We start from the raw sequence: 25,875 nt of genomic DNA, 5'->3' as shown, positions 1-25,875 counted from the left end.
CATCATCTACCATATCAGGCTCCCTTAGCACTTTATATTTTTGAATAAGGTCATCCCTCATTTCTGTAAAGTCTGAAGAGCCTAACTGTTTGGCCTCTGTTGGCAGGACAACTCTCTCATCCCAGGAACTAAACTGCTGAATTTCCTTTGAAGAAGTTTCACTTTATTTGTCACATGTACATCAAAACATACAGCAAAATGCACAGATTGCATCTCAATTCTAAACAGAGGAAAAAGCCCACAAGAGTCATCAGTTTAGCATGCCCACAACTCACTAACCCTAACCCTATGGAAACCCATGCAGTCATAAGGAGAATGTGCAAACTCCTTATAGACAGCGGCAGCAAGTAAACTCAATCTTATAGCTGGTGATGGAATAATGTTACGCTAACCACTACACTACTGTGCTATTCTACTTTGCATTGCTTCTGACTTTACTGTATTCCTTTTTCATGTGAGAGGAGCAAAACTGTGAACGTTATTCCAGGTGAATACCAACTGTAACAAAACCTCCCTATTCTTAAACCCCAACCCTTCACAACAAAAGCAAATTTATCATTTGCCTTCTCAACTGTTGGACCTATTCGTGATTCATATTCAACAACACCAAGATCCCTCTGTACCTCACTCTCTTGTACACCTTGTGAATCCTCGGCGAGTGCACAACCTCACACGTCCCCACATAAAACTCCATTGCCATGTTTGTGGGCAGTCACTCAGTCTACCCACATCCTGTTGCAGAATGACAATATCCTCACCACAACAAGCCCTTCCACTGATTTTCATATCACTGGGAAACCTTACATTTCATTCCCTCTTGCAGGTCATTAATGTAAATAATACATAACTGAGGACCAAGAGCAGATCCCTGGGCACTCCGGTAATTATACCCATCGGCATGAAAAAGATCCATTTATTCCAACTCTGTTTTCTATATGACAGCTAGTTTTCAGTCTGTGTCAACGCACTTCCTCCAGTGCCTCGGGCTCTTAATACAGGAGCGCAGGTCAGCATCCTGGGGTAGATGAAGGAACTGGTACCTCGGAGGATGCCTGCATCATGGGAAGTGGATGGGAATCCTGCGATCATGAGGATTATTCAAGGCGGAGCTGATTCTGTGACTGTGCAAACCAACAGGCCACCGTGAATCATTGTCCTCTTGGAGAGATTTTGTGAGATGCCTCTGCTAGTGCCTCTATTTCAGGCCACCCTCATGTCGGCAGTTTGGTGACTGTCAACTTTTGTCCCGTGCTGGTAAGATACCATTTGACTAAGCAGCCGACAGAGAGAATGTCCCTATTACTCTAATAGTAGGTGAGTACATCAACCCAATCTGCCCAACCCAGATTTCCCCACAAGGATTCAATCATGCCTGGGACAGAAACATTCCTGGGTTTGCCCCATATACACAGGGCTCTGGAATGTGAAAAGAACAACTGACGTTGTGCTGCTAAAACATAAACTTTGTCTGCAAATGGAATGATATCCCAGAGGAGCAGGGGAATACGTGCTTGGAGAATTAGTTAAGAAGGAGGCGACCAGTGTGAGGATGAGGTGAAGTTATATATCATCGTACTACAGCAGTTGGTACAGGGATCACTGCTCCCTTTGGTGTCCAAGATAACCAGGATTTGGGAAACAGATTTCAAAGTTTGCAAATGATGCAGAAGTTTGAAATGTAAACATTTAGAAGTATGCAAATAGGGTTCAGGAGAACAGGACAGTGGAATGGGAAAATACGTGGTGGATCAAATTTAATGCACAGAAAAATGAAGTAATTCATTTTGGTGGGCAGAATGCGAGACTAAATGAGACAATCCTGAAGGGATCATTGGATCGGAGACAGAGCCGGAGAGGGTTATATATACAGCAAAACAAAATTAGATTCAGATTTAGATTATTTATCACATGTATATCAAAACAGTGAAATTTGTCATTTGTGCTAATAGCCAACTCACCTAAGGACGTGCTGGGGGCAGCCCACAAGTGTCGCCACACATTCTGGCACCAATATAGCATGCGCGCAATGCTCAGTAAAACAACAGAGAACATGACAAGCCCCTTTCCTCCCTCCCATCCACTCACACACAAGGACAGTCCTCCAATTTAAGGAGATGCCTCCATTCTTCAGCCTTTGGGTATCAACTCCCGGACTTAGCGACATTGGTACCCTGAACTCTGGGTCATGTCATGCATGTACACCCGATCCCTGGGCCCACTGACCTGGGACTGCCCGACATTCATGGATGTCCTTCATCACCCATGCACGTCACTGGACGTTGAATGCAGAACACAGAGTGGAGGTCTAGACTCCAGCCTGACCTTCAACTCCTCCACATCCCTATCCCCAAACCCCAACCTGACCCCTAACTCCCCTTTGTCCCCAAAACCATCCCTACAAACTTAAAATAAATACAACTCTGAGCCGCAATCTCAAAGGAGGCGGCGTCTCGACTGGAAGTCTGAGATCGCTGAGGTTTAGATTTTTCACACTGGTCGTGTGGGTCACTCGTGGCTCTCATACTGTTAGTTCTGCTGCACCTACACAATATATTTCCTTTACGTTATTGGATAGCAGCACAATTCAAATTAATGTTCTGTTTTTGGAGAAAAGAACAGGTGGTGGAATGGAATTGTAATTACGCATAGACACAAGTTCAAATCCTACCACAGTAGCTGGGAAATTTAAATGCAGTTCATTAATTAAGAAGTTTTAAAAAATCAAACTTTGGTATAGATTTATTAAGTGTTGTATAAATTACTGTGGTGTCTTGGGGAAGGAAACTGACCATCCCTATCTGACCTGCCCTGTATGTGACTCCACCCACAGCAAACTCTCAACGACCCTCTGAAGTAGCACAATCAAACAGTTTGGCACTGTTAGTTATACCTTCACTGGTAACTCAACTTCTAAAGGGCATTTGGGGATGGACAACAAATGTTGCCCTTGTTACATTGAATGTACGGCACAGGAGACCACTCAGGCCATCTGGTCTGTTCTAGTGTTTATACTCCACATGGGTTCCCTCTCTCTTCATTTCACTTTAGCATTCTATTCTTCCAGCATACTCTTCCATTCCTCTCCCTCTCTGGGTTTTTATCCCATTTCCCTGCATCTGTCTGTGATGCTCAGCGCAATGGCCCCGTCAGAGTGAGGTCCACATTCTTCTCGTCCCTGGGACATGAAGTGTCCTGAATTCCCAATGAGATTTATCAACATATCAATACCAATGATTCCAAGTTTTGCTCTTGCTCACTAATGGAAACATCATCTCCCCCATCTTATCTCTGCCTGGGTAACCTTCACCCCTCTATTTTTCCTGATAGTTGCAACTCTGTCTTTCTCATGCTTGTAAACTGTTCTATATTCTCTCAATTTTCCCTATAAATAGTGAACAAGCTGTAATCGAGCCACAGTTATTGTAATTTCTGCACTATTCATTTTCATCCTGTATAAATAAGAGAGTTCTGGTTTGTTTAAATGGCTTTCCGAGTTTTTGTTTCTAGTTCAATACCTGTGTTTTATTAATAGTGGGATTAGGAACGAGAAGGAAGTTATGCAGAACCTTAGTAAATCACTGGCGAGGCACTAGCTGAAGTATGGTGACGCTTTCTGGACCCCGCACTTTAGGAGGTTCTCAAGGTCAGGGGAGGCGGGAGGCAGTGAGAGAAGAGTTAATTTAATGGTTATAGGGATAAGGGGTATCAGTTCTGTAGAAAGATTGGAGAATCTGTGGTTGTTCTCCTTGGGGCAGAAAAGACAAGGAACAGTACAGCACCTTCATCCACAAAAGTTGTGACAATCTTATAAGCTACTCCAAGATCAATCAAACCCTTCCCTCCTACATGGCCCTCCATTTTTCTATCATCCGTGTGCTTATCTAAGAGTTTCTTAACCACCCCTAATATATCTGCCCCAATCACCACCCTTAGCAGGGTGTTCCACACACCCACCACTCTCTGTGTGAAACACCTACCTCTGATATTCCCCCTCCCCCCATACTTTCCTCCAATCACCTTAAAGTTATGCCCCCTTGCCATTGCCATCCTGGGAAAAAGTCTCTGGCTATCCACTTGATCTACACCTCTTATCATCCTATGCATCTCTATCATGTCATCTCTCCTCCTTCACCCCAAAGGGGAAAATCCTACCTTGCTCAGCATATCCCTATAAGGCACCCTCTCTAAAGCTTCCACATCCTTCCTATAATAAGGTGACCAGAAATGAACACAATATTGCAAGTGTGTCTAAGCAGGGTTTTATAGAGCTGCAACATTACCTTGCAGCTGTTGAACTCAATTCCTTGACTAATGAAGGTCAAAAAGACCATACACCTGCTTAACAACCCTATAAACTTGCACAGCAACTCAGAGGAATCTATGAACGTGGATCCCAAGATCCCTCTGTTCATCCACATTGCTAAACATCCTGCCATTAACTTTGTATTCTGTCTCCAAATTTGACTTTACAAACTTCACACTTTTCTGGATTGAACTCCATCTGCCACTTCTCAGCCCAGCTCTGCATCTTGTCAATGTCTGATTTAAACCTATAACAACCTTCTACACACTCCACAACTCTACCAACCTTTGTGTCATCTGAAAACTTACTTAACTCACCCTTCCACTTCATTATCCCAAGTTATTTATAAGATCCACAAAAAGCAGGAGTCCTAGAACAGATCCCTTCGAAACACCACTGGTCACCTAACTCCTGGCAGAATACGCTTCATCTACAGCAAATTGTAGGCAAGCCATTTCTGAATCTACCAGCCAAGTTTCCCTGAATCCCATGCCTCCTGACTTTCTGAATGAGCCTACCATGGGAAATCTCATCAAACACCTTATTAAAATCCATATACACCACATCCAATGCTCTACCTTTATCAGTGTGCTTTGTCACATCCTCAAAGAATTCAATCAGGCTCGTGAGGCCTGATCTACCCCTCACAAAGCCATATTGACTATCCCTAGTCAGGCTATGCTTCTCCAAATGCTTGTGGATCCTGTCTATAAGAATCTTCTCCAATAATTTGCTCACCAGGGAAATAAGACCCACTGGTCTATAATTCCCAGGGTCACCCCTACTCACTTCCTTGAACAAAGGAATAACCCAGATTTCCATAAGACCATAAGACATAGGAGCAGAAGTAGACCATTTGGCCCATCAAATCTGCTCCACCATTCAATCATGGGCTGATCCAATTCTTCCAGTCATCCCCACTCCCCTTCCTTCTCCCCAAACCCTTTGATGCTAATCAAAGAACCCTTTGATGGCTAATCAAGAACCTATCTATCACCCAATGATTTGGGCTCCACAGCCGCTTGTGGCAACAAATTCCACAGACTTACCACCCTCTGACTCAAATAATTTCTCCACATTTCTGTTCTAAATGGACGTCCTTCAATCCTGAAGTCGTGCCCTCTTGTCCTAGACTCCCCTACCATGGGAAATAACTTCGCAATATCTAATCTGTTAAGGCCTTTTAACATTCGGAATGTTTCTATGAGATTCCCCCCTCATTCTCCTGAACTCCAGGGAATACAGCCCAAGAGCTGCTCGACGTTCCTCATACAGTAACCCTTTCATTCCTGGAATCATTCTCGTGAATCTTCTCTGAACCCTCTCCAGTGTCAGTATATCCTTTCTAAAATAAGGAGCCCAAAATGGCACTCAATACCCCAAGTGTGGTCTCATGAGTGCTTTATAGAGCCTCAACATCACCTCCCTGCTCTTATATTCTGCACTACTGGAAATGAATGCCAACATTGCATTCACCTTCTGCACCACTGACTCAACCTGGAGGTTAACCTTTAGGGTATCCTGCACAGGGACTCCCAAGTCCCTTTGCATCTCTGCATTTTGGATTCTCTCCCCATCTAAATAATAGATTGACTGTTTATTTCTTCCACCAAAGTGCATGACCATACACTTGCAAACATTGTATTTCATTTGCCACTTCTTTGCCCATTCCCCTAAACTATCCAAGTCTCTCTGTTTCCTCAACACAACCCGCTCCTCCACCTATCTTTGTATCATCGGCAAATTTAGCCACAAATCCACTAATCCCATTGTTCAAATCATTAACCTACATTGTAAGAAGCAGCGGTCCCAACACTGACCCCTGTGGAACTCCACTGGTAACCAGCAGCCAGCCAGATTAGGATCCCTTTATTCCCACTCTCTGTTTTCTGCTGACCAGACAATTCTCCACCCATGCTAGTAACTCCCCTGTAATTCCCATGGGCTCTTATCTTCCTAAGCAGCCTCATGAGCGGCACCTTGCCAAAGGCCTTCTGAAAGTCCAAGTACACCATGTCTACTGCATTTCCTTTGTCTACCCTGCTTGCAATTTCCTCAAATAATTGCAGCAGGTTTGTCAGGCGGATTTTCCTTTCAGGAAACCATGCTGGCTTTGGCCTATCTTGTCATGTGCCTCCAGGTACTCCGTAATCTCATCCCTAACAATCGATTCCAACAACTTCCCAACCACTGATGTCAGGCTAACAGGTCTATAGTTTCCTTTCTGCTGCCTCCCACCCTTCTTAATTAGCGGAATAACATTTGCAATTTTCCAGTCATCCGGTACAATGCCAGTATCTATCGATTCTTGAAAGATCATTGTTAATGCCTCCGCAATCTCTCCAGCTACTTCCTTCAGTACCCGAGGGTGCATTCCATCAGGTCCAGGAGATTTATCCACCCTCAGACCATTAAGCTTCCTGAGCACCTTCTCATTCGTAATTGTCACTGCACAAACTTCAATTCCCTGACACTCTTGAATGTCTGGTATACTGCAGATGTCTTCCACTGTGAAAACTGATGCAAAATACACATTCAATTCCTCTGCCATCTCTGCATCTCTCATTACAATATCTCCAGCGTCATTTTCTATTGGTCCTATATCTACCCTCAACACTCTTTTACCCTTTATATAATTAAAAAAGCTTTTAGTATCTTCCTTGATATTAGTCACCAGTTTCCTTTCGTAATTCATCTTTTCCTTCCTAATGACCTTCTTAGTTTCCTTCTGCAAGTTTTTAAAAGCTTCACAATCCTCTATCTTCCCATTAGCTTTGGCTTCCTTGTATGCCCTCTCTTTTGCTTTTACTTTGGCTCTGACTTCACTTGTCAGCCATGGTAGTGTTTTTCTTCCATTCGAAAATTTCTTATTTGGAATATATCTGTCTTGCACTTCCCTAATTTTTCGCAGAAACTCCAGCCTTTGCTGCTTTGCTGTCCTTCCTGCTAGTGTCTCTTTCCAGTCACTGGTATTAGTTCCCCTCTAATACCATTGTAATTTCTTTTATTCCATTGAACTACCGACACATTGGAATTTAGCTTCTCCTTCTCAAATTTCAAAGTGAACTTGATCATATTGTGATCACTGTTCCCTAAGGGTTCCTTAACCTTAAACTCGCTTATCACCTCCGGATCATTGCACAACAGCCAATCCAGTACAGCCGATCCCCTAGTGGGCTCAACAACAAGCTGTTCTAAAGAGCCATCCCTTAGACATTCTAGAAATTCTCTCTTGAGGTCCAGTACAGGCCTGGTTTTCCCAATCCACTTTCACGTTAAAATCCCCAACGATTATCATGACATTGCCCTTCTGACACGCCGTTTCTATCTCCTGCTGTAATTTGTAATCCACACCCCAGCTGCTGTTTGGAGGCCTGTATACAAGTGCCATTAGGGTCCATTCACCCTTGCCATTTCTTATCTCAGCTCAGAGACTCTACACTTTCCAATCCTATGTCATCTCTTTCCAATGATTTAATATTATTTCTTATACACTGAACCACATCACCCCCTCTGCCTACTAACCTATCTTTCCAATACACCGTATATCCTTGGATGTTCAGCTCCCAATGACAGCCATCCTTTAGCCAAGTTTCAGAGATGGCATACGTCATACTTGCCAATCTGTAGCTGAATTTCAAGATCATCCATTTTATTTCTTATGCTGCATGTTTCGACAGAGTAAATAAACCAGAGAGACAATTTAAGGTGGAAAATAAATAACCAGGAGAAGTTGTGATCTAATGGCAAGTTGTGATAAGCAACCTGATGCCAGAGAGGAAGGTGAAAACAGATTCAAGAGGAACTTTCAAAATGAAATTAGATAAATACTAATAAGGGAAAAATCTGCTGGGTTGTGGAAGAAAGCATTTCAAAGAGCTGGCACAAGAACAAGGGTTGTGGCCTCCTCCTGTACTGTATCGCGTCATGGTGTATCGTTAAACTCAAGAAACATGAGAAATAAAATGCTCGTCAAAATGGATATTGGCTGTGATCTATTCTAATCTCCTAGATTGGCCAGTGATCCCAGGTTCAAATCTGGCTGGCTCCTTTGCACACTTTCCACCCGTGCTGGGTTGAGCGTCGAGCTAGCAACTCGGCCTCTGTAAAACAAGACCAAACAAATGCTACGGAAACAGCAAAAATTGCCACCGATGCGCAACATGGCGCAAAAAGGAACAACATCCTAATCTCATATTTCAGGTTTCTCGGGGTAAATGGAATCTTCCAATCCCTAAGTGCTCCCGAGAAAATGTGTCTTCTGCTCCTGAGGCAGATTCAAGATGATTTGATAGAAACCACAAATTAAGAGTCAGAATAAACAATATCAATTTTAAGAGATTGTCACTTTTATTTTTGGAAGGTCTGACTTATCATCTGCACCTCACCTGGCCATATCTTGTCCACTGGTTACCAGTCCTCTCAGCCCCTGCAGGCAGCCAGTGACACCACAGTGCATCACCTCACAGTCCCGTTCTGAGGTAGGCCACAGTATCCAGAGCAATGGGAAGGGACAGGGCCACCATTTGGGGAGTGAGATGCGATGGGGGAGGTGGGGGTTCAGGGGTTGGACAACTTTTATACATTGCAGGATGGGTTAGATTTCAGGGCGGCTGTAAATTCAGGAGCCCATGAGGAAAATCAGTGATCAATCTCTTTCGGCCTGGACGCTACTCCTGAATGGATGCAGGGGCGGGGAGGAGGCAGAAGGCAAGATGAAGGGATGAGGAAAGAGGATTTCCTGTCAATCCCTTCTTCTCTACTCTTAGCATGTTTAGCTGCCCTGTTTAAGGGTTCAGGAAGGAGGAGAAAAATCGTAAATTTAAAAAAATTAAATAATGAAAGTTAGGAAGTTGACCAGTAACCTTTGACCCAGCTCTGGAAGGGAGAGCCATGAAAGAATCTTTAACTAAAATCACAAATATAAATATCAGAGAGGTAAAGATCAGAACACATAATTACAAAATATAAATACCAGCTTCCTCTATCGTGCCTGTGTGGTTACAACACATTACTAAAGGATAGATATGCCTAATCTATGTAATAGTTGGGCGTGGATATATAGTGCTGTCTTCAGCAACAGTGCTTGGTCCTTGTAACATATAAACACATGTACAGGTTAGAACATCCATGTTCTTTGATTCATCCTCTTCCCACGGCTGAGCGCCCATATTCTGTGAGGAAGGAAAACAGAATGCAGTTTATCAGGACGTCAGGATTCACACACTGTACAAGTGCTCACTCTCAGATATGTGGTTAATATGTGCAAACGCACAACAATCAACGGCAAATGACACGGGCGGTCTGGTCGATCAGCCGCACGAGTGCTATTTACTGGTGATTACCATTCATTTTTTCCCTGCTGCCCTCTTCTGTTCTCCTTTCGCTCCCTGGCTCAGTCTCTCAACCTGATCTTCGTTCATCTGAAAAGCATCGTCCACGTCGCTCTCAAACAGCTCCGGGTCATACTCGTAGCTTGTTCCATAGGAGTAATAGGAGAGCTCCGACTGGGCCACCGTGACATCACCTGTGTGAGGGGAGGGAGGGAGAGACCAGGAAAAGAAATGGGCAGGTTAGGAGGCAGAGAAGAGAGAAAAGAGAGGCGTTAAAGAGGGAGGAGGGGGAGAGAGGAAGAAAAATTGTAATGGGGGGAGACAGAGGGACAGTAAAAGATTGAAAAGTTCAAGTGGGGTATTTGAGAGAGAGGGTGGTAAACAAAAGGAATGACAGAGGGAAGAAGGGAAGAAGAGAGGAATAGAATAGAAACAGAAGAGAGCGAGTGATAGAGAGATAGTGGCACAATATGCTGGAGGTTAACCAATAGACCATTAATAATGCTGAGAACTCCCAAATACAGCTCACACACGTTTTAAAATATATATTTAGGGCTTGAATTTTTAGCTCAATTCAAGCGTACTTGCTTTTTGTCTGTCCTTTGGGCACTTTTGGTACAAAAATATTCATCCATGAAGTATAGCAACTCCTGGTCTCCATGGCGTGCAGTTAATTTGAAATTAATAATAGTAATAGCAGTTTCTTAATTACAGTTTTGACAGCTTTCTTTTCACATCACCATGAATTTATTTCATGCTCCCCCACCCCATTCCTTTCCTGCTTGCGATTTTCCCACCACTGTCAGAGGTTTACGGCAAATGGTAGATGGAGACGGCAGAGGTGGAGATCTGCCACTGCAGACGTGGAATTCATTGCCTGAAGGCCTGGGAATGGTAAAAACCATTAAATGTAAACACTGGTGAGAAATTGTCATCTACAGTCCAGTTGTTGGAAGGTACAGTAGGAGAGGAACATAAAAATGTAATTCAGTCCCCTCAAGCTTGCTCCATCAGGTAATTCTGAGGAAGCAGTGAGTCTGCAGAAAGACTTAAACAGATTAGGAGAACGGGCAAAGTGATAGGTGGAATATAGTGTGGGGAAGTGTATGGTCACACACTTGAGTAGAAGGAATAAAGGCAGAGCCTGTTTTTTCTAACTGGGGGAGAAAATTCAGAAATCAGATGTGCAGAGGGACTTGGGAGCCCTCAAAGAAGAGAAAATCTGCAGATGCTGGAAATCTGAGCAACAGACACAAAATGCTGGAAGAACTCAGCAGGGTTCCTCAGGAGTTGTGCCACAATCTCAGAATAAGAGATTGCCCACCTCGGGCTAAATGAGAATAAATGTGTCCTGCTGAAGGGTTTTGGCCCGAAACGTCGACTGTACTTTTTTTCCCCAGAGATGCTGCCTAGCCCGCTGAGTTCCAGCACAACACAACATTTTGTGTTGGGAGTCCTCATGCAGGGTTCCCTAAAGGTTAACTTGCAGGCTGAGTTGGTGGTACGGAAAGCAAATGCAATGTTAGCATTCATTTCGAGAGGACTAGAATATAAAAAGCAAGAATGTAATGCTGAGGCTTTGATCAGACCTTATTTGGAGTTTTGCAAGTAGTTTTGGGTCCTGAATCTAAAAAAAAGTATGTACTGGCATTGGGGAGGGTCCAGAGGAGGTTAACAAGAATGACAGGGTTAACAGATGAGGGAACGTTTGGTGGCTCTGGGCCTGTGCTCGCTGGAGTTTAAAAGAATAAAGGTGATCTCATTGAAACTGATTGAATATTGTAGAGACTTAGATAGAGTGGATGTGGAGAAGATGTTGTCTACAGTGGGGGGGTCTAGGACCCGAGGGCACAGCTTCAGAATAGAAGGACGACCCTTCAGAACAGAGGTGAGGAGGAATATCCTCAGCTAGAGGGTGGCAAATCTGTGGAATTCATTGCCACAGATGGTTGTGGAGGCCAAATCATTGGGCATATTTAAAGCAGAGGTTAGTAGGTTCTTGATTTATAAAGGCGTCAAAGGCTATGGGGAGAAGGTAGGAGAAAGGGGATGAGAAGGTTAATAAGTCAGCCACGATTGAATGGTGGCTAAGTGGCCCAATTCTGCTTCTGTGTCTCATGGTCTAAGATCATAACTGATTCTCTATACTTTTTACTGTTGTATCCCCATATCCCTTGAAATCCAGAAGAATATCAATCTGTGGTTTGATTGCAACTAGTGACTCGTGCCACGGTTCCCAGGGGTGGAGAGTTCCAAAGGTTCACCATCCTCTATGGGAACAGATTTATCCTCATTCAGCCCTAGGTTGGGAGTCTCTCATTTTGAGATTGTGGCCCAACTCCTTAGCCTCAACATTAAGGTGTCTGAATATTTCAGCAAGTAGCAAAAAAAAACTGCTGGAGAAATTCAGCAGGTGGAGCAGCATCCAAGGAGGAGAAGGCAATTGTCAATGTTCTGGGTTGAGAACGTGCCTCTTTCGTGCTCCAAATTGCAGCATCTGTAGTCTCTGGTGTCTCTATTACAATAAAAAGGTCTAACCTAAGCAGTCTCTTTTCATGTGAGAACTCACCATCCCAGGATTCAGTATGAGGAATTTTCACTGCAGTCCCCTACAGTAGATGTAGTTAGCTTGGGGAGTTCAGCACTAACATATACAAGCACAGAGGGGTGAAAGTGTCAGTATTTTCCCATGTTTCATCGGATGACTGACCAGCGTACGAGAAATGGGATAAGTCAGTAGTGTACAACATCATTTTGGAAGCAATGTGCAGTATTCTTAAAGCAAAATGAATGAAAATGTATATTCTGTATGGCTGACACTGTTGGCACAGAGCTTTGCCAGTTCAAAATTTTCAAGTTGGCCTTCTTCAAACTTTGCTAAACTTCAAGACCATAAGGCATAGGAGCAGAATTCGGTCAATTCAGCCCGTAGAATCTGCTCTGATATATTTGCCCTGAAGACCTAAATGTATTTAATATTGAAAGTTACTACTGAAAAACACAGCTGTAGAACAATTTTCTAGCATCATTGTGGCCCCAAGAAAGTGTGGTTGTAATGGAATGCAGGAAGGGGTGAATCAAGTTTGCTTCTGACACTTTTTGATTCCTATTTGCTTTAATTTTCAGGGTTGTTTGGAGCTGCAGTGAGTGTCCCTGACCCCCAGGTGGCGCTGCTGCTCCAGCTCAGGAGGACATTCCCTCAATAGCCTCAGTGGAAAGTTGGTGCAAAGACAAATTGGGAATTCCTGCAAAACACTCAACCGGATGAGATTCAGGCTTTTGGAACTCTGAGCAAACAAGACATCCATTTACATTTGAGAGTCTCTGCATAAATTTTGCCTATTTTAATGCATTTTATTTATGAACACTCTGTCCAAAACGTTACTGGAATATTTTCAATGCGTCAACATAAATCTCAAACATCCAACTGCAAAATAGAATGGCAATGACATTTAAACAAGGAGTTAGTATTCCGATGGTCACTTGCCCCTGCGCCAAGTTGGCTGATAGTGGCTCAGGCATTGCTGGTCTCAGTATTGATTGCATGGGAGGCCATTCAGCCCCTCATATCTGCTGCTCCATTCTATCAGGCTGTGACTGATTGTTAGCTCAGCTCTTGACAGTTCACCTTAACCCCAGATCTCTCGATCCTCTTACCAAACACAAATGCAAGTGATGTCATTTGGGGAGCTCCCTTTCTGTCAGAGAAAGTTCCAGATTTTTGGCCCCCTGAAGATGCACTTCCTGATTTCACTCCTACACAAGGCCTGGCCCTATTTTAGGGTCACGGGAGATTCAATTTGCGCATCAAATCAAAGTCAGGTTTAGATCGCCTGTCCAAACTTCGAAATGCAGAGCTCAAACAACCTGGTTTTGCAGTTTAACTTCCTCAGCCTCAGGATCATGCAGCCCAGTCCGCACTGAACCCACTCTCCACACATCCTTGGGCACTATGTCCTCTCCCTTGTGTGGGGCCAGATGACTCACAGGCACTCACCAAGTCTCAGCAAGGTTCCTTTCGATCGAGGAGTAACTCTCCCCCCGCCACCCCACCGTGCTTACGTGAAGGGTATCCCTTCCAGCAGTGGCTTTGATGACTCTTTTTACTAGCTGTTGGTGATCCATATAAACGGACACCCAATCTCTCTTTATCCACACATTCTTCATGAAAATATTTCAATTTGTTTTCTCATTTTTGAAGATTTCACAGTACCACTCAATAATGCAAACTTTGAAGAGGGGTGTGACTTCCTTACCCACCCCCACTCCTCTTGTCCAGTCGGTGGTCACCGGTCAGTGTTCCAGTGTCCTGACCTTTCACATCCCGGGAGATGGGCACTCGGATCAGAAGTTGTTCTGAGGACAGCTGGTGACACCAGGACCTGGTCAAATGCCACATCACTAAGCAGCTGGTTCCACATCTGGATAACAAACAAATGCTTGATTCCTGAGCTGGGGCTAGCATTTGTTTCAAATTTGCACAGGAACTCAGAGAATGTCTCTGGCTGCCAGTGCCAACCTGCAAAGCCCTTATTAAACATCACAGTTTTGTCTGTTGGATAAAGTAGTTTACAGTCTGACTTCTTTTGCTGAGGTGTAATCACCCAAAAATTGAAATTTAAAAAAAGATGAAAGCAGCTCTAAATTAGCAATCACTTCCTTTTCACCTGCCCAGAACTAAAATCACTAACACCTTTAAATTGACAGGGATAGGTTCAAAGAATGTCTAGTTCTCACTGGGTGGAGGCAGATGAACAAGTGGGGAAGGAGTGCAGATAAGAGGCTCGACGGTTGTGGGCTGGAACATTCAGGCGCATGATGATTATTATCCTGAGTACCACACGTGGGGCGGCAGCTACTGAGCACAGCTGGACCTGGACATCCTGTGCACAGCTGGACAGACCTCCACCACCACTTCCCAATCCCAAAACTTGGCTGGGCTCGGACCCCGCACTCAGCTTCAGGCAGGACGGGAGCAACCCCTTTGCTACCGAGCCCTGCTGAGTGCAAGTGAATGCCCAGGCTGCATTGTTCACTGATTATGGGACAGGGAGCGGCTATGTGGCCCATCGAGCTCGTACCAGCTTTTTGAAATCAGTCCCATTTCCCAGCCCTTTCTCCACAACTCTGCACGTACTCCTTCTTTATCAATTTTCTTTATGTTCCATTGAATCTGACTCCACCCCACCTTTGGGGGGGGGGGGAGCTTGAAATTGCAACCACGTTCCCCTTCTTCCCCTCCCCCCCAGTGATTTCCTTCAGCAAGTGTCTCAGTCACTGAAAACAGTTCCCCTCCACTGAAAGCCTTCTGTTAAAGTCCCCTCCTCTGCTCCGAGGTGAACAAATCCCAGAACCGCTCCTTCCACCTGCTGGGCTGTTTCATACATTCCAAGTCTGAGGAATTGTGCATGTGGTTTATTGGATTGATTTTGCCTACAAGGAGAGCATCCAAGGACAAAAGACGGGCTCCAGTGAGAATGGTGGGGTCTGGACCACCAGGAGATTGACCTACCTGACTGGTTCCGTTCTGACATCTCTGGGTCTACGGGTGAGGTCACAGGCTCTCTCTCTTCAGGGGCTGCTCCTGCTGCAGGACGGAGGCAGAGATGGAAGTCAGAAGGTATTGGGCCGGAGGGATGCCCCAAATAAAGGAAATGCACCCCTCATGCCAAACTCATTCCCAGAATCAGACCCTTCCTTCCCAATAATAATAACCACGTCAATGAAGGAGAAAGCGAGAAAGCGGAAGGGCAGATCGATGGAGAGATGTCCAAATGCCTAAACCGGAGAGGGAGAAACATGGCATGAAAGAGGGAGATAAATAAGGCTGAGTGGGGTAGGGACAGAGGGAGGTGAAGGGGAAGGAGGCAAGATATCCAAGTGGACCGGCAGTGTAATAGATGGAAACACATGAAACGGGTGAGAGAGACTCACAAACACGTAAACCCCAACTTATAAAGGTCAAAAGTGTGCAAATACTAGAAACCTATAATCGAGATAGAAGATAGCAGGAACACTCAGAAGATCGCGCAGCATGCGTGGAATAAAGCAAGCTACCTTTCTGATCTGCACCACACTTCTGACCAAGGGTGCTCGAGGGCATTGTTAACTTGGTTTTAATTTGCATATTTCCAGCATTTTCTGTTTTTACCCCATCTTATGAGTTTGTTCTGGAACCTCTGAGGCGGGGAAGGGGAGGAGGAGGCACCTCCCGTGGGCTGAGCTGAGAGCGTGCCATGCTCCACGCTCTCTGCTCCGCGGCGCTGGTAGAGTAGGGTCTCACCGGAAGGGCAGTGTGACAGGGGGACTTGGTCGATTCGCGTGTTGTTGCGGCAGGCAGCCACCTCCATCTGACACTGGTTCTGGTACAGGACTCTGTCGGAGCCGCACACTGGCATCCCATCAAAGCCGCAGTCACGGTAACAGGCACACAGCTCGTAGCGTTCTTCCTCCAGGCAGTCGTACACGTTCTTGCAGGTGGCAGGCTGGACAAACCCTATTGCAAACACACAAAGTATCAAATGAGCCCACAGAAACTTGGGCCTAAACCTTCACCATTCTAGAGGACTTAGCTCTTACCTCCTGTCGACAAGGGGAATCCACAACAGAACATTTATATAGCAGCCTAAATGAAATAAAATAGTTCACAGTGTTTCACTGGACCCAACAAAAATCGACTCTGATCTGACACAAGATCACATAAAGCGAGAGAGAGGAATGGAGAGGAGAGGGGCTTAAGGATGGATTTCCAGAGCTAAGGGCACAGCTGTCAATAACAAGTTAGGGCTGAGACTGGAGGAGCACAGACACCTCAGTGTACTGGAGGTAATAGAAATAGGGAGGAGTGGGACCATGCAACACACACAAAATGCTGGAGGAACTCAGCAGGCCAGGCAGCATCCATAGGAAAAAGTACAGTCGACGCTTTGGGGCAAGACCCTTCAGCAGGACTGGAGAAAAAACCGAATATTTCAACGCTTGAGGTATTGCTTAACCAGGAGCCCCTGTGGGTTAGTGGTGATGGCTGGGGAGGTGGGGGTAACATCTGGACAGGATGGTCAGCCTGTCGTTACCGAGAGTCTGACCGGGACTGGGAGTAAAAAATGGATAAATTGGGACTGGAGCTGAGTGATATTAGTTGAGAGCCTATAGAGGAGGTCAAGAGAAGTCTTAGTAGTTTGTCATTCAGCTGAAATGGAAACTAAAGCAGATGCTGAGGGCTAGAGCATGGTCAACAATTGGAAGAGAGTCCGTAAACATCTTCCGTCAGCAACACAGAGCTGCCTTTGCTACTTGGCTGTTACCCCAAACAGCAACCGAATGAAAGGAAGACTGGCATTTTGGACAGATGAAATTTCAACCCAAGTTGGTCATTTGGCAGAAAGAACAAGGGGAGAAAGGACAGGGTTAACGGCACAGCTACACAGGGTGTTTATGTGCAGAAGTCTTTAAAGGCAGCAAGGCAGAGAGTGTGATCACCAAAGCGAATGGGACTGGAGGTTTGTAAACAGAAGCACAAAGTACCGAAATGAGGTTATGTTGGACCTTTGTAAAACACTGGTTAGACTCCAGCTGGAGCACTGCATCCAATTCCCCCTGCAGTAAACTTGGAGAGGAGATTTAATAGAGCTGTGAGCAACACACACACACACACACACACACACACACACACACACAGCTGGAGGTTTCAGCCCAAAACATCGACTGTACCCTTTTCCATGGATGCTGCCTGGCCTACTGAGTTCCTCCAGCATTTTGTGTGTGTTACCCTGGACTTCCAGCTTTACTCTTGTATAAGATTGCGACTGGTTTACAGAGGGTAGCTTTTCCCATTAGCAGATGGTTTTAAGGATCCTGAGTGTGGACTTAGTGAAAGATATTTGGATAAAATGCCTTTTACGGACAGAGAGTGTGATAAACTGGAACTTTCAGCCTGTGCAATTGTAGAAACAGTGAATCAGAGCTTTAAATAGTGGAGCAGACAGGCATTTGAGAGGGAATAATTTGTATGGCTAACGGCAAAGGAGAGAGGAATGGGATGGATGGGATTTCTCTCCAAAATGATGGGATGGACAAGAGGCTGAATGACTTCCTCCTCTGGTGGAAAATTCCTATCAAAGAGCCTTCCCCTCAATCTTACATGTTCAAGAATATAAATTACTTTATGCATTTTATAGAACCTTTTACAACATAAGCACATTTCACAGATGAAGTAGTATTTTGGAAGTCCAGCTATGTTGTAATGAAAGCAAAAATAATGGATAGTTTATTCACATGAAGCCTCCACAAACGACCATGCAATAAACGAGCAGACTGTTTGCTTTAGACTGGTAACTTTGTACGATCAGAAATGATGCCATTTGGAAGAGATGTTGAACAGAGGTGGACATGCTAGATTATATAGTTCAGTCCAGTGAACTGGCAGACATTTATCCCTCACACAGATTATCATATTGCTAATTTTCAGAGCTTGTTTACAAAGTGGATGTTTGGCTTTCGAGACAGTAACTGCACTTGAATTCATGGGTTTACTGGCTGTAAGTGGTTGCGGGGACATCCTTAGGATGTGAAAACTGCTGTAAAAAAGCAAGACAAATTTTAAAATGGAACTTGAGCCCATTTTGTGCAAAGTGCCCTTTTAGTTTAATCCCTCAGCCCCCAATATCACTCCTTTTCCAACCCCATCCCTGTTCTCTGAATGCCCAACATCATGGGGAAATCCCCAACATTATTAATAATTGACGATGGAAGGATAGAGGAAGCATGTGAATATTTGTTTGTAGTTTTGTTACGAGTGGTGTGGTTACCCTGGCGACGGAAACTGCTGGATTATGGCCAAGGTATGTTTCCAAAGCAACAGGAATATCTTGGTTACATCACTGGGGCAGCTGCAGTCTGCACTGCCCAGCAGCTCTCGGCTGTGACTGCACGCTCCAGGAGAGATTAAGGTGCTTGACAGCTCATTTACCAAGGAATGTGCTTACAACCTCCAGTCCTCTCACCCTTCCTGTGATAACTGAGTTCCAGTCATCCATCACCCCTGTGTTCACTGACCTGCACAGGCTCCTGATTAAGCCATCTTTTTAATTTAATTTTCAAATCCTTCCACGGTGCCACCCCTACCCTCCCCTACCCTGTAATCGCCTTCAAGTCCCATAGTCCTCCAAAATCTCTGTGATCCACAGACTGAATATCAAAACTCTCCACTTTTTCCCATTGTCATCACTTCATCGGTGGCCACGTTAAGGTGCCATATAAATGTCAGGTATTGCTCAAGGTGTAGGAATGGGGGAAGGGGATAACAAGAGAGAGTATGGGGTTCTCTACGCCCTTGACCTATTATTGAGGCTAGACATAGATGGGACATTCTGCCATGGTGGGAGTGGAACATAGGGTTAGACAGAAGCTTGGCATAACCAGTCCCCTCTACAATGTCCAAGCAATGGCACTTCTCCGTGGTCTGTGGCTTGCACAGCCTGGCAGTGATCACGGGGCGCAACCAGTACTCATCCTGCCCTGATGAGCAAAGCCGAGGGCAATTCATGAGGATGAAAGGTGGAACATCTTCATTTCTATAGCACTCATCACAACTTGGGACATCCCAAATGTTTCGCAGCCAAAGAAGCACCTCTGAAAGGTCATCATTACTGTAATGTAGGAAGCAAGATAGCCAATTTGTGCTCAGACATCTCCCGCATACAATGACACGGTTACAGTAATGGACAGTTATAGTAATATAGAACTCCCAGGTCAGCAGGAAGAATTTCTCTGCTCTTGTTCAATATAGTAGCAGGGGTTCAATTAGAAAGGGGTGTGATTGCTCAGCTTTTAAGGACAGAAAATGACCATTTACTGCCTTCATTTTGCCGCAACTTTCAGTGAGATTGTAGCTGATCTGTAGCTTCAGGTTTCTGTCTTTTCCCCTGATCTGATAATGCATTTGGTGAATAAAAAAACCCATCAGCTTCAACTGTAAAACCTATAGACCTGGTATCAGTTACTGTTTATAGAAGAAATACAAATATCTAGACTTTCTGTATGTAGAAGTATCTGTCAAATTCACTCCTAAATAGTCTGCCTCTAATTGTAATATCTTTGCTTATCAATAGAAATAGTTTCTCTATCAACCTTATCAAAGCACATTAATATCTTGATACTGTTGATAAATATCAGCTGTGAGAACTTTAAAAGAAAAGTACTGTATGAAAGACAGAGGCAAAAATGTTTTTATTATAGTTCTATAATAAAAAAACTCAGGTAATTTATCGGCAAAGTGTACGGGGAAATGAATGGATGTAAGTAAGTCAGTCAGGTGCACACAGAAACATGATCATAAACTATTAGAACAATGGGATTGTTCGTAGTGCGCGACACTGATAGTGATCCTTTCCACAAACACACAGGGAACAACTGATGAATTGAAGATGTCAATTCTACTCAGAGCATTTAATATGGTAATCATGATTAAAATATGTTTATAATGCAGTCAGTACTGGAAACTAAATGCAGCAGGTTATAAGATCAGCAGGAAAAATAAGAAACATGACAAATTGGGGGAGTATTGTCAGTGATGAAAGTCGACATGAGAGATGAATAGATGGCGAAGACATTGTGGGTACAATTAAGAATCAGAAAATGTTACAAGTTTCTAATGTTAGTTGAGCACAACCTTCCACAAAGTTCAAAGTAAATTTTATTATCAAAATACATATATGTCACCATATAAAACCTTGAGATTCACTTTCTTGCAGGCATACTCAGCAAATCTACAGAACAGTAACTATAATAGGATAAATGAAAGATCAACCAGAGGGCAGAAAACAACAAACAGTGCGAATATAAATATAAATAAATAACAAGAACATGAGATAAAGTGTCCTTAATTAGGAAAGGGAAAAAAGATTATGAGAGAAAACTGGCAGGGAACATAAAAACTGACTAAGAGCTTTTATAGATATGTGAAAAGAAAAAGATTGGTTAAGACAAATGTAGGTCCCCTACAGACAGAAACAGGTGAATTGATTATGGGGAACAAGGACATGGCAGACCAATTGAATAACTACTTTGGTTCTGTCTTCACTAAGGAGGACATAAATAATCTTCAGGAAATAGTAGGGGACAGAGGGTCCAGTGAGATGGAGGAACTGAGAGAAATACATGTTAGTAGGGAAGTGGTGTTAGGTAAATTGAAGGAATTAAAGGCAGATAAATCCCCAGGGCCAGATGGTCTGCATCCCAGAGTGCTTAAGGAAGTAGCCCAAGAAATAATGGATGCATTAGTGATAATTTTTCAAAACTCTTTAGATTCTGGACTAGTTCCTGAGGATTGGAGGGTGGCTAATGTAACCCCACTTTTTAAAAAAGGAGGGAGAGAGAAACCGGGGAATTATAGACCGGTTAGCCTGACATTGGTGGTGGGGAAAATGCTAGAGTCAGTTATCAAAGATGTGATAACAGCACATTTGGAAAGCGGTGAAATCATCGGACAAAGTCAGCATGGATTTGTGAAAGGAAAATCATGTCTGACGAATCTCATAGAATTTTTTGGGGATGTAACTAGTAGAGTGGATAGGGGAGAACCAGTGGATGTGGTATATTTGGATTTTCAAAAGGCTTTTGACAAGGTTCCACACAGGAGATTAGTGTGCAAACTTAAAGCACACAGTATTGGGGGTATGGTATTGATGTGGATAGAGAATTGGTTGGCAGACAGGAAGCAAAGAGTGGGAATAAACAGGACCTTTTCAGAATGGCAGGCAGTGACTAGTGGGGTACTGCAAGGCTCAGTGCTGGGACCCCAGTTGTTTACAATATATATTAATGACTTAGATGAGGGAATTAAATGCAGCATCTCCAAATTTGCGGTTGCCACGAAGCTGGGCGGCAGTGTTAGCTGTGAGTAGGATGCTAAGAGGATGCAGGGTGACTTGGATAGGTTAGGTGAGTGGGCAAATTCATGGCAGATGCAATTTAATGTGGATAAATGTGAGGTTATCCACTTTGGTGGCAAAACCAGGAAAACAGATTATTATCTGAATGGTGGCCGATTAGGAAAAGGGGAGGTGCAACGAGACCTGGGTGTCATTATACACCAGTCATTGAAAGTGGGCATGCAGTTACAGCAGGCGGTGAAAAAGGCGAATGGTATGCTGGCATTCATAGCGAGAGGATTTGCGTACAGGGACAGGGAGGTACTACTGCAGTTGTACAAGGCCTTGGTGAGACCACACCTGGAGTATCGTGTGCAGTTTTGGTCCCCTGATCTGAGGAAAGACATTCTTGCCATAGAGGGAGTACAAAGAAGGTTCACCAGATTGATTCCTGGGATGGCAGGACTTTCATATGAAGAAAGACTGGATGAACTGGGCTTGTACTCATTGGAATTTAGAAGATTGAGGGGGGATCTTATTGAAATGTATAAAATTCTAAAGGGATTGGACAGGCTAGATGCAGGAAGATTGTTCCCGATGTTGGGGAAGTCCAGAACAAGGGGTCACAGTTTAATGATAAAGGGGAAGCCTTTTAGGACCGAGATGAGGAAAAAACCTCTTCACACAGAGAGTGGTGAATCTGTGGAATTCTCTGCCACAGGAAACAGTTGAGGCCAGTTCATTGGCTCTATTTAAGAGGGAGTTAGATATGGCCCTTGTGGCTAAAGGGATCAGGGGGTATGGAGGGAAGGCTGGTACAGGGTTCTGAGTTGGATGATCAGCCATGATCATACTGAATGGCGGTGCAGGCTGAAAGGGCCGAATGGCCTACTCCTGCACCTATTTTCTATGTTTCTATGTTAAGGTAAGATCATTGCTTGTGGGAACATTTCATTGACGGGCAAGAGAGTGTAGTTATCTCCTTTTGTTGAAGTGCCTGATGGTTGGGGGGTAGGAACTTTCTTGAACCTGGTGGTGTGAGTCCTGAGACTCTTGTACCCTGTATCTGATGGCAGCAGTGAGAAAAGAGCATGGCCTGGATGGTGAGGGTCTTTGATGATGGATGCTGGTTTCCTATGACAGCGTTTCGTGTAAATGTGCTCAGTGGTTGGGAGGGCTTTACCTGTGATGTACAGGGCTGAATCCTCTACGTTTTGTTGGACTTTCCATTCAAAGGCATTGGTGTTTCCATACCAGGCTGTGATGCAGCCAGTCAATACACTCTCCACCACACACCTATATAAGTTTGTCGGAGTTTGAGATGTCATGCCAAATTTCCACATAGCCCTAAGGAAGTAGAGGTGCTGCTATGCTTTCTTTGCAATTGCACTTCATGCTGGGCCCAGGAATTTAAAATTGCTAACCCTGGTTAGCAACCAGGTTCCTGGTAGTGGTTGTGAAATAGTAGAATGGATAAGTGGAGAGAATAGGGAAGCACATCGCAAAGGCACAATGTGTATGGGGTATTTTAAATTTCAAACAGATTGAGGTAAACAGACCAGCTCAAGGATGAAAGGTAGTGTTCAAGATAGCTTTTGGCAATGATATGCTCCAGAACCAACAAAAGACCAAAGCATTTTGGATTTAGCAATCCGTGGAAAGACAGATTTAGCTAATAGCCTGATGGTGCATGTGGCTGGTCAGCTCACAACAGAGCTGAGCATAACGTTTGAGAAGGAGAAACATAAAGCAGTTGCTTTGACTCAACACTTGGTTGAGGCTGATCTTCTTTGATGTTCGTGGAGAAGTGGGAAAACTTATTCTTGGTTAAGATGACGGTAGATCATGGGAGTGCCCTAGAAAGGATTTTATGAATTAGTTGATAGCCCAAGGAGCAAAAGGTCTGCTCAAAACAACATGACTGAAGGCGTATGTGGTTACTCAAAATTAAAATCATAAAGCAGACAATAAGGCCAAACATCTGCAGATCCTGGTGACTGGGAGAAACAAAATGATTTGTTCTTAAGGATGCCACTGCTGTCATCGCCTCGCTTTCCCAGATTGACACGGGGAAGGTTAACCCAGACAGCGTTCCCAAGTCTCAACGTTGCTCGCCCCAACTGTTTGCATGATTTGTGTTTTATCCCTGCCTTTCTCTTACACATCAGGTGTTGGTCTTTCATTTTTATTTATTATTATTTTTAAAATCGAGTTGTTTCGGGTTTCGTGCTTTCTGGCTACCTGTAAGCAAACAAATTTCAGGGTTGTATAATTTATACATTCTTTGATAATAAATGTACTTTGAATCTTTGATGGCTGACACTTTGATTTGAGGGCTTTCGAGTCTCTGCAGGCCAGCGTAAACATTGGGGCGAGGAAATTAGCTGCAGCACGGAGACTGCAGGCAGGCAGGGTTCAGTACCCTCAGACCTATTATACGGGGTTGGCAGAAGGGGGGGGGAGGGGGAGTAAAGCTACTTGTTCCTGTAAATTTTATGAGCTTGCTCCAAATGAAGGCTCCTTTCATTACTCAACAATGTCCCGTTCTAATCAAAGGGAATAAAGCCACTGCTGGCAAGAGCCAAGTGTCCAGCCATATCTCTCCACTATTATACAGGACTGTGTTTCATTAGCTCCCAGTTGACAGCTATGAGGTAAGTTTAAAACAAGCCAGAATGCTGGAATGGTGGAGCGGGCTGGGGCCATAAACTACCTGTAATGAGGAGGTCCAACTTCGGCAAGCCTGCCTTGTAAATTAATACCTCAGCGAGGAGTCTGCCCCAGGGCTGTGACATGCTGAGGAAAGGCCTGCTTTGGCAGCTTGCCTCTGCATCAGGAGACTGGCTGTAAATTGTCAATGGGTTTAGGGGACAGGTCTCAACAGGAGTAGATTGACTCGCTTACAGTGATCTTCAGGCACCGATGCTGGTCAGAGAGTAGGGGGAGGGAGAGAGGAAGCAGGGGAGAATGGGGAAGAATTATACGAACTTCCCTTGGGCTCAGTCATAAACTTGCAGCAACCAATCTCAGGCCTTATGAGTGACCTGCACTAATGGCCAGGAGCTTGGCCTAGCTGGCTGTGAGTTATCCATTGGTTCTTTGTTCCACAGCAATCAGCCAACCACAATTGCCTCAGTTACTTGCATCATTAAACAATTCTCAGAGAAAGAAGCTATTTGCTGGACAGGAACTCACAATCAGCTATCTGACAGGCTCCTGCATTTATCAATAAATGTAATTTCTCCAAGTACTAAATCCTTTACAATAGATCTTTAAATCTATACGGAGATAGATTTTGCCTCTTTGTCATTGTTTACCAGACATACAAGTCATACTTGCAGTTATACCCTCCAGCCAGCAGAGGGGCAGCTGCTGTAATGAACAGCTTATATGTAGGAAAATCCACTGTAAATGTGCTTGATTTGCACTGCCAACGGGGCATTTTAAATGGTTTAGGTGGCCAGTAGGTCCCAACCTCCCACCCCCTCACTGCACTTGTGTTTCCCACCTTGCTCCATCAACCCCACCATGACATCAGAATACCTCCCCACTGAAGCCACAGCTCCCATGTTAATTGCCTGAGTGTGTCCAGCAGGATACAGCAGAACCTTCCCTGGTCATGCTCCCCACAATTCTTTCTGTGCTGCATTGGCACTGCTTCGTGCACTCTTGCTGAGCTTGTCAATTTTATCAACTTTGCCTCCAGCTTCCACACTCCCTTAAATTCACTCAGTCCATTTCTCACACCTCCTTCCCCTTTCTCGAACTCTTGGTTTCCATCTCTGGATCCAAATTGTCTACTGATAACTTTTACAAAGCTATCAATTCCCACAGCTATCTTGACTATACCTGTTCCCACCCTGTCTCCTACAAAAATGCTATATTCCCTTTTCTCAGTTCCTTCATCTCTGCTGCATCTGTTTCCAGGATGAAGCTTTCCTTTCCAGGACACCAGAGATGTCCTCCTCCTTCAAAGACCGAGGTTTCCCTTCCTGCACCATCAATGCTGCATCTCCTCCATTTCCCAGACATCCACGCTCACCCCATCTCCCCGCCATCTTAACGGGGATTGAGTTCATCTTGTCCTCACCTACATCCCCGAGCCTCTGAATTCAACATATCAAACTCCACAACCTCCGCCACCTTCAGTGGGACCCTAACACCAAACATACCTTTACCTTCCCCCCACTTTCTGCAGTGATTGTTCCATCCGTGATTTCCTTGTCCATTTGTCCCTCCCCACTAATCTCCCTCCCGGCACGTATCCCTGCAAGCAACAGAAGTGCTACATCTGCCCTTTCACCTCCTCCATTCCCTCCCTTCAGGGCCCCAAAGTCCGTCCAGGCAAGGCAACACTTCACCTGGGAAT

General features: G+C 44.4%; 1 protein-coding gene across 1 annotated transcript in view; it reads right to left on the bottom strand.

The window, feature by feature from the left end:
- Positions 1-7,971: 7,971 nt before the first annotated feature.
- The window catches only part of cpamd8 (C3 and PZP like alpha-2-macroglobulin domain containing 8), a 106,515-nt gene continuing 88,611 nt past the window's right edge, over positions 7,972-25,875 (bottom strand). The window contains exons 40-43 of the mRNA XM_072243950.1: positions 15,920-16,132; positions 15,149-15,223; positions 9,649-9,830; positions 7,972-9,477 (exon numbers count right to left, since the gene is read on the bottom strand). Of these exons, the coding sequence (XP_072100051.1) occupies positions 9,652-9,830; positions 15,149-15,223; positions 15,920-16,132 (467 nt within the window). The 3' untranslated portion in view covers positions 7,972-9,477; positions 9,649-9,651. The remainder of the gene's footprint in view (positions 9,478-9,648; positions 9,831-15,148; positions 15,224-15,919; positions 16,133-25,875) is intronic.

The sequence above is a fragment of the Mobula birostris genome, chromosome 26, assembly GCF_030028105.1.
Source record: "Mobula birostris isolate sMobBir1 chromosome 26, sMobBir1.hap1, whole genome shotgun sequence".
Taxonomy (NCBI): Eukaryota; Metazoa; Chordata; class Chondrichthyes; order Myliobatiformes; family Myliobatidae; genus Mobula; species Mobula birostris.
The sequence above is the reverse complement of the archived record's forward strand: the minus strand, read 5'-3'. Positions and strand labels throughout refer to the sequence as shown.